General features: G+C 40.8%; 1 protein-coding gene and 1 long non-coding RNA gene across 7 annotated transcripts in view; one reads left to right on the forward strand and one right to left on the reverse strand.

Annotated features, from left to right (window-relative positions):
• LOC140202565 (uncharacterized) overlaps window positions 1–14509 on the forward strand; it is an 81535-nt gene that overhangs the window by 27566 nt on the left and 39460 nt on the right. The window lies entirely within an intron of this gene.
• Window positions 1–14509, reverse strand: part of cped1 (cadherin-like and PC-esterase domain containing 1) — a 279536-nt gene that overhangs the window by 23551 nt on the left and 241476 nt on the right. Inside the window, exon 21 of one of the 5 annotated variants that reach the window (XM_072267563.1) lies at window positions 10120–10438. The exons of the other annotated variants lie outside the window; for them this stretch is intronic. Coding sequence (XP_072123664.1) covers window positions 10421–10438 — 18 coding nt within the window. The 3' untranslated portion in view covers window positions 10120–10420. Of the gene's footprint in view, window positions 1–10119; window positions 10439–14509 lie in introns of those variants that run through there. 5 annotated transcript variants of the gene reach the window in all.

Genomic DNA, 14509 nt, shown 5'->3' on the forward strand with positions numbered 1-14509 from the left:
TATCAGAATTCGCTGGCAGAGTCTCAGAAATATCAATGGGTTCATCATTGTCGAAATTGTTTGCAAGGATTTAATTAACTGGTTCGCTGAAATAGAATTCCAAAGCAACGAGACTTACACTGAGAGTAAAGTCTGTGTTGCCCTTACTTCAGGTTTTTAATTGGGGTGTCACTTGCATTGTTATGTGATAAAAGATAACTTCAACACAATTTTTAAGTGGTAATTTCTTCTGAGACATAACTGTGAATGTACAGAACTTCATGGCATTCAGCACTTTAGCTACCATTTTGTGCCAGTTGGATTTGGATTATTATTGTCACATGTACTGAGGTACAATGGAAAATCTTGCCTTGATGTTACTCAGAGATCAGATCATTACACAGTGCATTGAGGTAGAATGAGGTAAAACAATAATAGAATGCAGAATAAGGTGTAACAGCTACAGAGAAAGTAAATTTAGATAAACAATAAGGTGTAAGATTATGATGAGACATTGTGAGGTCAAGAGTCCATCTTGTCATACTAGGGAGCTGTTCAGTAGTTTTATATTAATGGGGTAGTAGCTGTCCAGCAGCCTGTCGGTAGTGCTTTGTTTCTTCTGCCCAGTGGAAAGGATAAGGTTAGATGGCTCTGGTAAGATAGCAAGCTTAGTCATAGCAGCCTCTCAGAGTCCAACAAATAGTGCAAATATTTGTCTAAAAAAATGAAGACCAGATTAACAGACAGAAAGATGAGCACGTACACTAAAAACCGAATACTGCAATGCTACATTTATTCTATCCTGACTTATGGAAGTGAATGCTGGACCATTTCCCCAGCAATGGAAAAGAGACTAGAAGCAGCTGAATTATGGTTCTACAGGAGAATGTTGAAAATATCATGGACCACAGACACATCAAATGAAGAAGTTCTCAGAAGAGCCCAAGCAGTTCGATCACTCATACGAACAATGAGAGAAAGACAACTCAGATTCCTAGGACACATCATGCGGAAAGATGAACTAGAAAAACTCATACTCTCCGGAAAGATTGGGGGGAGTAAACCTAGAGGAAGACCTCGGCTTATGTACATCAAAAACATAGCCAGGTGGCTACACATAGAAACCATAGAAAAACCATACACATCGAGGAAATGGAAGTCATCCAAAGAACGAAGGATAGATCTATATGGAAAACCATGGTCACCAAAGTCCACATCGGATGGTACCTAGACAGACAGACATTTGTCTTGAACATTTTTTTTGTGGTCATGAGACCCTGTTGGACATCGGTAATGCAAACTACTAAGTCTGGTTCATTAGTTCATTTGGAAGAATGACGGTAAAGTTGTGTGGCCTTGGGTTGTTGCATGGACCAGGCCCTCATGTTGCTGGGGGAGGAGGTGCCAGAGGCAGCGTGGGAGAGAACACAGGCGCGGCAGGCACATTAGATTCCGCGCTGACTTGGGGGCTGGTCCCTACACGCCATCACTCCCCTGGTGCTGCTCTCCAGTGATCGCTCCCTGAAAGACGAGCTGGATTTTCTTCATCTGCCACAGACCCAGAGAGAGATGAGGAACTACTGCATGCCTGTTCTTGCAGAAACGTGGCTCCAGGACAATGACCCATGCACTATTAATCTTCAGGCTATGCCACGCAGGGACTTGTGCTAATGTTATTTTGTGACCATATGTACGAGATGTGACTGTGTGTACTGTGTTTTGTGCCTTGGCTCCAGAGGAACGATGTATTGTTTAGCTGTATACATGTGTATGGTTGAATTACAATTAAGTTTGAACTTGATGTCCAGGGTGGTTGGGTTCTTTGATTATGCTGTCTGCTTTACTGATGTAGTGTGAATTACAGACTGAGTCCATAGAGGAGAGGCTGGTTTCCGTGATATGTCAAGCTGAGTTCACAACTCACTGCAGTTCCTTGCGGAGAGTGCTTCACCGTTTTTTATATATGCAATGTGTTGCCTGTCCTTGTCAGCATTGCCAGCTGCATTGTTTGCATTTCTGCGTTCTCATGCTTCCTGTAGTAGTGATTATACTTGGTTCTCAAGAGAATGAACAAGTTCCCTTGTTAAAAAGAGTGAAAATCATTAAATCTGGCTGGTTTACAATCTGGATGTCCTTGTTTCTGAAGAAACTAGATAGAAACCATAGAAACTACAGCACAGAAACAGGCCTTTTGGCCCTTCTTGGCTGTGTCGAACCATTTTCTGCCTAGTCCCACTGACCTGCACACGGACCATATCCCTCCATACACCTCCCATCCATGTATCTATCCAATTTATTCTTAAATGTTAAAAAAGAACCCGCATTTACCACCTCGTCTGGCAGCTCATTCCGTACTCCCACCACTCTCTGTGTGAAGAAGCCCCCCGCAATGTTCCCTTTAAACTTTTCCCCCCTCACCCTTAACCCATGTCCTCTGGTTTTTTTCTCCCCTTGCCTCAGTGGAAAAAGCCTGCTTGCATTCACTCTATCTATACCCATCATAATTTTAGATACCTCTATCAAATCTCCCCTCATTCTTCTACGCTCTAGGGAATAAAGTCCTAACCTATTCAACCTTTCTCTGTAACTGAGTTTCTCAAGTCCCGGCAACATCCTTGTAAACCTTCTCTGCACTCTTTCAACCTTATTTATATCCTTCCTGTAATTTGGTGACCAAAACTGAACACAATACTCCAGATTCGGCCTCACCAATGCCTTATACAACCTCATTCCAGCTCTTATACTCAATACTTCGATTAATAAAGGCCAATGTACCAAAAGCTCTCTTTACGACCCTATCTACCTGTGACGACACTTTTAGGGAATTTTGTATCTGTATTCCCAGATCCCTCTGTTCCACTGCACTCCTCAGTGCCTTACCATTAACCCTGTATGTTCTATGTTGGTTTGTCCTTCCAACGTGTAATACCTCACACTTGTCAGTATTAAACTCCATCTGCCATTTTTCAGCCCATTTTTCCAGCTGGTCCAAGTCCCTCTGCAGGCTCTGAAAACCTTCCTCACTGTCTACTACACCTCCAATCTTTATATCATCAGCAAACTTGCTGATCCAGTTTACCACATTATCATCCAGATCATTGATATAGATGACAAATAACAATGGACCCAGCACTGATCCCTGTGGCACACCACTAGTCACAGGCCTCCACTCAGAGAAGCAATTCTCTACCACCACTCTCTGGCTTCTTCCATTGAGCCAATGTCTAATCCAATTTACCACTTCTCCATGTATACCTAGCGACTGAATTTTCCTAACTAACCTCCCATGCGGGACCTTGTCAAAGGCCTTACTGAAGTCCATGTAGACAATATCCACTGCCTTCCCTTCATCCACTTTCCTGGTAACCTCCTCGAAAAACTCCAACAGATTGGTCAAACATGACCTACCACGCACAAAGCCATGTTGACTCTCCCTAATAAGCCCCTGTCTATCCAAATGCTTGTAGTTTCTGTCTCTTAGTACTCCCTCCAATAACTTACCTACTACTGACGTTAAACTCACCGGCCTATAATTTCCCGGATTGCTTTTCAATCCTTTTTTAAACAACGGAACAACATGAGCCACTCTCCAATCCTCGGGCACTTCACCCATAGACAGCGACATTTTAAGTATTTCTGCCAGGGCCCCCGCAATTTCAACACTAGTCTCCTTCAAGGTCCGAGGAAACACTCTGTCAGGTCCCGGGGATTTATCCACTTTAATTTTCCTCAAGACAGCAAGCACCTCCTCCTTTTCAATCTGTACAGTTTCCATGGTCTCACTACTTGATTCCCTCAATTCCATGGATTTCATGCCAGCTTCCTTAGTAAATACAGACGCAAAAAACCTATTTAAGATCTCCCCCATTTCCTTTGGTTCCGCACAAAGCCAACCACTCTGATCTTCAAGAGGACCAATTTTATCCCTTACAATCCTTTTAATATACTTGTAAAAGCTCTTTGGATTATCCTTCACTTTGACTGCCAAGGCAACCTCATGTCTTCTTTTTGCCCTCCTGATTTCTTTCTTAAGTATTTTCTTGCACTTCTTATATTCCTCAAGCACCTGATTTACCCCCTGTTTCCTATACATTTCATACAACTCCCTCTTCTTCTTTATCAGAGTTGCAATATCCCTTGAGAACCAAGGTTCCTTATTCCTATTCAATTTGCCTTTAATCCTGACAGGAACATACAAACTCTGCACTCTCAAAAATTTCCCCTTTGAAGGCTTCCCACCTACCAATCACATCTTTCATAGTTCAGGTTTAATAAACATACTTTGTACACTTCGTTCAGTAAACATATTTGTACACTGAAGCATCATTATGCAATTCTGGCCAATTACTCTGTTGCATGTGATTATGTAACAGCTACATAATGTGAATACGGTATTTGTAACAAGTATTGTACTAGACATCCAGTATCTTCCAAATTCCTGTTTGCAAGAATCTATGATAGGAGTAATGGAATTATGCACAACAGTTAAAACCTCTTCACAGTATTTAGATTTGACCCTGAAAGAGGAGAGTGCTTTCATTGTAGGAAGGGGCCTCCGTGAGGCAGTGGGTGCTGAGGATCTGGAGGAACTGAAGTTGAGGATATACTGTATTTATCACTATTATTCTCCTCATTATCTCTCCTGATTTGCACACTACACATGATATAAGATACATTTCTTGATTCTGCTCTTCCTTCGCTACAAGCAAAAATTCATCCCTTTGCTGTGCAGAAGAATGAGAGCTTCCTGGTCAAGGGAGAAGCAGCATTAATAGCTAGCAGCCCGGTACTAATAATATGGTTTAGTGCCCTCAGACTTGGAGAGTTACTCTCAGGTGGAGCAGTAGAGTGCAGATTGAAAATGTTATTAACGCCTCAATGTGTTTAAAGCATTCATGTGCACCAGGCGTATGCAGTGATGTCAAGTCAGTGCAACATTTGCTTTATGTGATGCATAAATTTCTACCATATGTACAAACCTGACAAAGACACAACAGTGATCAATGTCCTCAGAAGGCCATTCCACAAAGTGTCTGCCTGACTCCTACCTGATATGTCTCGATCTCATCATCTTGCTATCCTTAGTCAACAATCTCAATTCACACCATCATTTATTAGACCAGGGGTTCCCAACCAAGGACCAACACCATTGAGCAAGAGGTGTGTGGATCCCAAGTTGGGAACCCCTGTACTAGACCAACCCAGGCTTCTGTTCCAACTCCCCATCATCAATTTCCATACAATCTCCATATAAGAGTGGTACATTATGTTGCAGGTAGGGCAGCTGTCTCATAGCTTTAGTAACGTAAAGCTATGGGGTGGCACCACAGCGTAGTGGTTAGCACAATGCTTTACAGTACCTGCGACCTGGGTTCAGTTCAGTCTGTTGATTCTTAAGTAGTTTGTATGTTCTCCGCATGGTTGTGTGGGTTTCCTCCGGGTGCTCCAGTTTCCTCCCACAGTCCAAAGATGTACCGGATGGTAGGTTAATTGGTTATTGTAAATTGTCCTGTGATTATGCTCGGGTTAAATTGGGGGAATTGTTGCACAGCATGGCTCGAAGGGCCAATTCCATTCTCTCTTTATCTCAACAAATAAATAAACAACCTGAATTGATTCTAACCTTTTGTGCTGTCTGTGTGGAGTTTACAGACTCATCCTGGTACTGCGTGGGTGCCCTGGTTTTCTTTGTCGTCCCATAGATATGCCGATTATTTGCTTTATTAGCTGCTGTAAATTAGTTCTAGTTTAAATGGCTAGAAGAATTGTTAATGAACACGTGAGAGAGAGTAAGTTACGGGGGGGCAAGTGGGATCGATGGGATTGCTGAGAGCTGGATAAATGCAGTGAACTGAATGGTGTCCTTCTACATCACAAGGAAATCTGAAGAAGAGAACCACCAATCCACCCTACTAGTTATCAGTCTCGTTGTCCTTCATGTTTGCACTTTCAAAGCCTTGGGTTTCCAGTACAGCAGGGCTTAGTTCAAGATATTGATGAGCTCGGCAGATGAGTGATAGGTACGTACAAATAAACGGCATTATGCCTCCATAAGGGGTCTGTGTATTAAGTATATTCAAGGAGTCATGGTTTGTCTATCAAGTGTATTCGAGGAGTCACAGAGTAATTAAACATGAGTCCAATTCCAACTTGGCAGAAGGCATCCATCTGTTGCAATGTGGTCACTGCTAATAACACACATGCAACTTGCCCATGGAGTATCTGACTAACAAAATTAGTGGAATTGCAAAGATAATCCATGGGCACTTTCAAGCTGTATTACAAATTCATTTGCATGTTTCTGTACATGTTGTTAGGCATAGTCAGAAGCAAATCAATACAGCATCTTGGTTATTTCATTTTGAAAGTGCATGCACCTTTGAGATTATTTGCTATGTAGTAGATCAAGAAAAGAAAATGATGTCACTAATCATAAATCAGATTTTTGACACTGGTTATTTGTGAGACAATCGAAGGTGTGATATTTGAAATACTGCAGATGCTGGAAATCTGAAATAAAAACAGAAAATGCTGGAAACACTGAGCATGTCAGGTAGCATCTTCAACAAAAGAAACGGTCTGAATTTCAAGCCAGATTCCAGCATCTGCAGCCTCTTGTGTCTCCAGTCAGCATTCAGAACCGTCTTTTATCTGAAAGTTAGTTCTGATTCTCTTCTCACAATTCAGCTTGACATGCTCAGTGTTTCCAGTGTTTTTGTTTTATTTTATATAAAAAATAAATGTAGTTGGTTGGTTTGCTGTTGCAAGGATTTCACTTTCCTGTATTTGGGTAGTTTTTAAATTTAGGAAAGAATAGCTTTCTGTTTTCTTTCCTTACCAAACAGAAATATAAGTAAAGGATCTTTTTGAGCCACAGCTAAGAATGGAGACTTCAACTCCCTCATATTCATCTTAGAGAGAAAATAAAAGACAGTAAAGCAGATGATTTTGAACTTTCTCCCAAATTTCTAACTATATATCCTGTAGCTGGCTACTAGACAATGAACTTCTCATTCCTATGGTAAATGTTTCAGAGGTCTCAATAATAAAGAAATAATGCACACAGTTAATTTATTTGCATCGTCATTGAAAGCAAAACCATTATAAAACCAAATATTAAGCTTCAGTAATGTTACTCTCGCCACAAATATGCGGAAATATTCAACGAATATTCCTCCCACAGTCCAAAGATGTACCAGTTAATAGGTCATTGTAAATAGTCCTGTGATTAGGCTAGGATTAAATAGGTGGGTTGCTAGGCGGCATGGCTCTTTGGACTGGAGGAGCTTGTTCTGCACTGCATCTCTAAATAACATTTAAAAAAATTAATTGGAAAAGTTGATGAATCTTAAGTTGAATGAGTGGTGATATCTAATTTTAACAGATGGTTATTGGCTCAAAGTAAGTTGGTTTACAGTATTATATAACTGATAAAAAGCAAGCACTTTATTTGGTAAATGTGATTTTGTTGATAATTGTTCTAATCGTTTGGTATTAAGGATCATTGTGTTACTTTTGTGTTCTTTCTGCGCTCCTCAGTTATGAATTAAGAGTAAACAAGTAAACAGTTTCTAGATTTATGACAATGCTGTTATAGAGTGCCCCAGAAGAACACAGCAAAAAGCCTGGGGAATGGCTGGCCTCTTTTGGCATTCTTCCACAGAATGTGGCTAAGACTGGATACAGTAGATGTCAGCTTTGCTTAGCTCACTGCACTCTCACACTACTTGAGGTTATGCCCAGTTCTTGTCAAAAAAAAAGGACTTGAATGCAAACCCTATGCTATCATTCCAGTGCTGTACACATATTGTCTTTTGAAATTTGCCCGTGAAGAGGGTCTCACAGCTGGAATGCAAAGGCAAAAAGACCAAGATCTCCTTTCAAAGATAGAGTATAGGGAAATTTTGGAAGATGAGCAACAAAGTATATGGATTTGTGATCCATTGAAGGCTAGCTCAGTACTTTATTACAAGTCTTGAAGAAGGGTCTTGGCCCAAATGCCAACTGTTTACTCCTTTCCATAGATGCTGACTGAGCTACTGAGTTCCTCCAGCATTTTGTCGCTCTGATTACAAAGCTATTACTTAGTACTTCTATATCTCCTTCATTTTCAAACAATATATGAAAGTCAGAAATAGAACATTTCAGAGAGTCCAGAAGTTGTAGGGTAGAGTCTCAGAATGAGGAATGTGCCACTGAAGATGCAGGTGGGGATAAATTTCTTTAAGCAGATGGTTAAGGAGCTCTTCACCTTGGGAAGCTCTAGATGCTCAGTGGTTGAGTTTGTTCAAGGTTGAAGATGATTCCCTTTATGTCCCAAAACCTATCAAAGGATGCAGTAATTTGGTGGGAAAGTGGATTCAGGCAAATGTTATTGAATGGCGAGGCAGCCCTAAGTTTCTGTAGAGTTTACTTTTGCTTTTGTTTCTTATATTCTTGGAGTGAACTGGATAGCAGATATTACTGTTATAAATAATTGCTATTATTTGCTTTTAATTCCCCAGAATTTGTATTTATAAATTCAGAAACTTCTACTAAAATGCTGTGCCTCATAATCTGCATAAATAGATAGATACTTTATTGATCCCAAAGGAAATTACAGTGTCATAGTAGCAGCACAAGTGCATAGATATACAAATATCAGAAGAGAAGAAAGAAATAAAAAATAAGTTAACTCAAACAGTCTAAATGGGGGGGGGGGGGGTCAACACTTCCCAGCTGCAGGTTGACTCATTGTAGAGCCTAATGGCTGAGGATAAGAATGACCTCCTATAGTACTCTTGCTATGTGCAGGGAGCAGCACAGGTGTCTTAGTCTATTACGAAGTTGTTCAGCCAAGGTGGAAATGCAAGGTTGCTGTTATAATGAGCTCTTTGAAGAGAAGTAAAACTGGTTGTCAGATGCTGTTGTCACAAACAGCTCTAGATTTGTTTCAGCTAATGTTTTTATTAAACACTGGAGCCATTTGGTTCTATTGGAGCAAGATATTCAAAGTTTTAATCTTGCAGGCGAGTATTTACATTCAATCTTGCAGGAGTGTTTTTACATTCAAAAATTATGGAATTTGTAATCGGAATTAACTTCAGATGTTCCAATCAGGTGACAATCTATACATATACAAATATAACACTCTATTTTGTGGGGTTATTCAATGAGATACAATCAATAATGTAAGAAAGTTTCTTAAATAATTAACTAAGTTTAAATTGTATAACTGCCAGTTTTTTTGACCCTATGTCATTGATTTTAAGCAGTGAAACTTATACATTTTATGTAGTCTTGAATCCTACACTTTTATTTATTGACTTTTATCAGAAATCGCTTTTAGCAATAATTAAACATTTCAAGTGCTCACATGAGATCTCTAGTTCCCTATTTTAGTATGGGCTTTAATTCATTCAAGTTAATGTATTGTTTCACTGCATTAATATCAGTAAATTTTAAAATAGATTTCTTCCTCGTCCTTCCCTCTTCTTCCATTCCCTAATCTGGCTCCCCTCTTAGTTATTCTCTTCCCCTCTGCTGCCTATCACCTCCCCCTGGTGCCCGTCCTCCCTCCCTTTCTCCCATGATCCACTCCTCTCCTATCAGATTCTTTCTTCATCAGCACTTTACCTTTCCCACCCATCACCTCCCAGCTTCTCACTGCACCCACTCACCCACAGACATCCCACCCTGCAAAAACTTATTTCAGGGAGGTAGCACACCACCCCCCCCCACCCCGTTCAACCTCCAAGGGTGTATGTAATAGCTTGTTTAGTGATTTTGTCTAATCTGTGAACCAAGTTGGGTATATGCAGAAAATGTGACATTAAAATATGTACTTATATTATATTATCATGTTTAAGCAACTTTAAGCAAGTCTACAGGGAGTTTGGACATCAATAGAGTAGCTCCTTAGCAGCTAGCCAGCTAGTTTAAATAACGTTAGCTATGCGAATGAACGAATGACACCTGTTAACCTCACCTTAACATGTCTTTTACATTTTAACCCACCATGAGCAATAGAAAAGTCACTGTTGCAAACAGTGCAGCGAGCAACACTGTCATTATTTTTGAGGTCGACTGTAAAGCCCGCCCACAGAGAAAACTGATAGGTCTACTTAGCATGAAGAGAGACCAATCAGGATGCTCGCTCTCGCTCTTCCTCTTCCTCTCAAAAAAAATCGATTTCCGGGATATTGTATATAATTTGCGTGCGTCAGGGAGCTGCCATCAATATGCGGGAGACTCCCGGATCTTCTGGGAGAGGTGGGATGTCTGCACCCATCACCTTCTAGCTTGTAGACCTTCTCCTTCCTTCCTTATCCTGGCTTCTTCCTCCTGTCTTCCAGTCCTGATAAAGGGTCTCAGCCCAAAATGTCGACTGTTTCTTTCTATATTCCTTTCCGGAGATGCTGCCTGACCTGCTGAGTTCCTCCAGCATTTTATGGGTGCTGCTTTAAAATAGATTCTCCTGCTATGAATGAAAAAGCACTTTTAATATTTATATAGCTATTAACTTCATACTGAAGACAGAGTGTAATTAAGAAAATTAATTTGGCAAATCTCTGATGGTTTTAAAGTAGAAAATGAAGCTGCTTGGTTGGTGTTCCAGAGAAAATGAGCAAAGTCTTTCTAGATTTATGGTGTACAGAGAAAAGGTTTTGTGGCATTGAGGGGTGACACATTTGTGCAGTTGCTAGAGCCAGTGCTGCACAACTCAAGTGCCTAGTGCTCAATTCTGACCTCTTATGCTGACTGAGTCTAATTTGAAAATTTTCCTGATGCCTTTTGGGTGCTACAGGCTGTTCTGACATTCCAAGGATGTTGGTTCACGGCTTACTTGGCCACCATAAATTGCCCTAGTATGTGAGTAAGTGGTAGAATTTGGGAATTGTTGTAGGGACGTGGGAAGAATTAAATGGGTTTACATAGGATGCTTAAATAGTTGTTTGATGGCCAGCAAGGGCCTGTTTCAAAGCATTTATGCTTCTGTAAGAAGCTCATATTTCCATTTGAGTTTTAAGCAGCCTTTCAAGAGAGTGGTGTGAAGAAGGACTTCTCTGATAACTTACGATTATGTTGATCAAGGGCTTTTTGGAGAATGTGTACCTGTGCACCATTGACTCGTAGTCCAAGATTAAATTAGTCTGCAGTGTAATTAGGGAGCATCAAGAAAAGTATGGCGATAATCTACATTCTTAATGTTACACATATTATATGCAACCCAATACTCTGTGCTGTATATGAAAATTTCTTAGAGATGGAAATATGAGGTTTTGCACTAAGACCTAATGCTACCATTAAAACTGATACACCTGACTCATTAGAACATCCTCATACAGGGACGGTTGCATACTGACAACTCAGTCTTCCAAAGTTATCCAGCTCATGGATAACTTTTCCCCAAGAGAGCATTATATACTGATTCCCACAGGTAGAGGATTTCCCAATGGAAATCTATAAAAATATGAGTAAGTATCTGCATATTTGATCTAAACAGCTGTGAACAGAATGTTCTACCACTATTAGCAAATATGGTTTTTAAAGTGTCTCATTTGTCCTGTGTACATGTGGAACACAGAACAGTGCTGCATTGTACAGGCCGTTTGGCCCGCCATGTATGATACCAACTCTTTAATCTACTCTAAACGTAGTAACACAGAAGCAGCTATTTCATAACTATTGTATCTATTGCCATTCTCTATTTCTTAGACTGTATTCCATCATGAAGTCCTTGTACAATATCTTTTACCTCTCATCCTCAGTGGTCTTTGTAACATGCCAAAACAGGAGGATTTCACACCACTGCCAACAACCCTAACTACAGCAAACGTCATGGTTCCAGTCAACATTCTGTCGATGATCCTGAATACTTCTGCTAGAAAATCAACTTTGGTTTAGTTCATTTGTTCCTGTACAACACCTTCATCCACCTGGCAAAAAGGAAAACTGCCCATCAGCATTATAGAACACAGAGAGCCACTGCAGTCATCAAGGTTTTGTTCATAATGCCTTCAAGCATAAATTACTCAACAATAACCCTCTTGCGAAATGCTCATTTTGAATTTTTTCTGGGATTATTCAACTCAAAGTCTCTTGGACAAAAACAGATGAATAGGATGAGGAAAGTGATTGTTATTGACATCAAGGCTACATTTGAACTGATGTGACATTGACCACTACAGTAAGATTAAAGTCAATAGGATATCAAAGGGAAACCACTCCATTGTCTCAGGTTACACCTCATATAAAGAAAGACAATTGAGATTGTTGGAGGCCCAACACATCAACTCTATGATATTGCCCTGGAGAGCTCTCAGAGCAGGGGTTCCCAACCTGGGCTCCACGGACCTCTTGGTTAATGGTAGAGCTCCACAGCATAAAAAAGGTGGGAACCTCTGTCCTACAGCAATGTCATAGAAGCAATCATTTGAGGTGCTTAATCAAAAACTACCTTTCTATCAAGTAGGAAGCACAAATGCTTGCTGATGACTGTTGTTCCTTTCCATGCCTTGTGGCACATCGGGTGGCAGTTTTTGCCGTTTCCGTGGCATTTGACTGTTTTTTTTACGAGGCTGAGTTGCTAGCTCGACGCTCAACTCAGCATGGATGGAAAGTGTGCAAGGGGCTGTCTGGATCTGAACCCTGGTGCCGATGTCTCTACACCACTGGCTGGCTAAATTTGCTAATGATTGCACAATGCTCAGCAAATTTGCAATACCTCAGCAAATTAAACAGTCCATGCTTACATGCAGCAAGACCCAGACAACATTCAGGGTCTTGCGTGTAATAAATAATCATGTCAAACAAGTGTCAGACAATTGCTATTTCCTGCAAGAGAGGCTAACAATCTACCCTTGACCTTATCATCATCATGGCCCCTGCACCCTCCCCCCCCCCCACTATTAACATCCTGGAGGTAGGGGGATCTGTATTCAACTGAGTATTGTTGGTACCAGCCTCAAATTAAATGGTGATATGTCCAGTTTAGAGGCTAGGAATCTTGTGATGAAAGACTCATCTGAATCCTGGAAGGCTTTTCATGATCTGAAGCAAGAAGAAATACTTTGCCTTGCCAGAGATATGTGCAATTTATTGGTCCTATCAACAACAAAGCATTCCACATTATTGTCACTCCATGCATCACCCGAAACATTCATTCCTTCTGCCACTATCACATTGTGGCTATACTGTGTACCGTTTACAAAATAAGGCTGAGACCCTTCCTCAGGACTGAAATGGAAGGGAGGAAGATGCCAGAATAAAACATTGGCGAGAGGGGGAGGGGAATGAGGATAGCCAGAACAATAGTGCCTGCATCACATTAATGAATTTTTAAAAATGCCATATTTTTAATCGGGTTTAAGTACTAGCTAGCCCAATTTGAGGGGAGGATGTATGCTGGGGAAAAGACTGGATGAAGTGCCCATTATATGGAATCTGTTCAATACAAATGATGGGCACAGCAGAAGAGGCTGAAAGGAATGCACACCTGGATGGACAGTCGACCTGAAACATCGACGGTTTACTCGTTTCCACAGATGCTGCCTGACCTGCTGAGCTCCTCCAGCATTTTGTGTGTGTTGCTTTGGATTTTGTCATGTTTCTATGTGAATAGTACCTGTGTTTGTCTTCCAGTGTAGATGTGGGAAGAAGTTCCAAACTTGTGCCTATTTTGGGGTTCTGTTTATGTACCCATCTATTTATGCAACTGTTGACTTTGCTGGTCCACTCTAGAAATAAAAAGCAGTATAGACAAAGGACATTCAGAGAATGCTGTTTACTTGGAATTTCAGAAGGCCTTTGACAAGGTGCCACACATGAGGCTGCTTAAAAAGATAAGAGACTGTGATATTACAGGAAAGATGATTAGCTGACTGACAGGAGGCAATGAGTGGGAATACAGGGGTCCCTTTTTGGTTGGCTGCCAGTGACTAGTGCTCTTCTGCAGGGTTCAGTGTTGGTACTGCTTCTTTTCATGTTATATTTCAACAATTTGGATGACGGAATTAATGGCTTTGTGGCCAGGTTTGTAGGCGATATGAAGATGGGTGGAGGGGCAGGTAGTGTTGAAGAAGCAAGGAGTCTACAACAGAACTTAGATTAGGAGAACGGGCAAAGAAATGGCAAATGTAATATAGTGCAGGGAAGTGTCTGGCCATGCACTGTGGTAGAAGGAATAAAGGCATAGACTATCTTCTAAACAGAGAAAATTCAAAAATCAGAGGTGCAAAGGGACTTGGGAGCCATTTTGTGGGATTTCCTAAAGGTTAACTTGCAGGTTGAATTGATGTTGAGGAAGGCAAATGCATTAATTTCGAGAGGACTAGAATATAAAAGCAATGAGGTAATGCTGAGGCTTTATAAGGCATTGATTAGACCACACATGAAGTGTTGTGAGCAGTTTAGGGCCCCTTATCTAAGAAAAGATATGCTGGCATTGGAGAGGGTCCAGAGGAGGTTCACAAGAATGATTCTGGGAATCAAAATGTTAACATATGAGGAACTTTTGATGGCTCTGGGCCTGTACTTATTGGAGTTTAGA

This window comes from Mobula birostris, chromosome 9, assembly GCF_030028105.1.
Source record: "Mobula birostris isolate sMobBir1 chromosome 9, sMobBir1.hap1, whole genome shotgun sequence".
NCBI lineage: Eukaryota > Metazoa > Chordata > Chondrichthyes > Myliobatiformes > Myliobatidae > Mobula > Mobula birostris.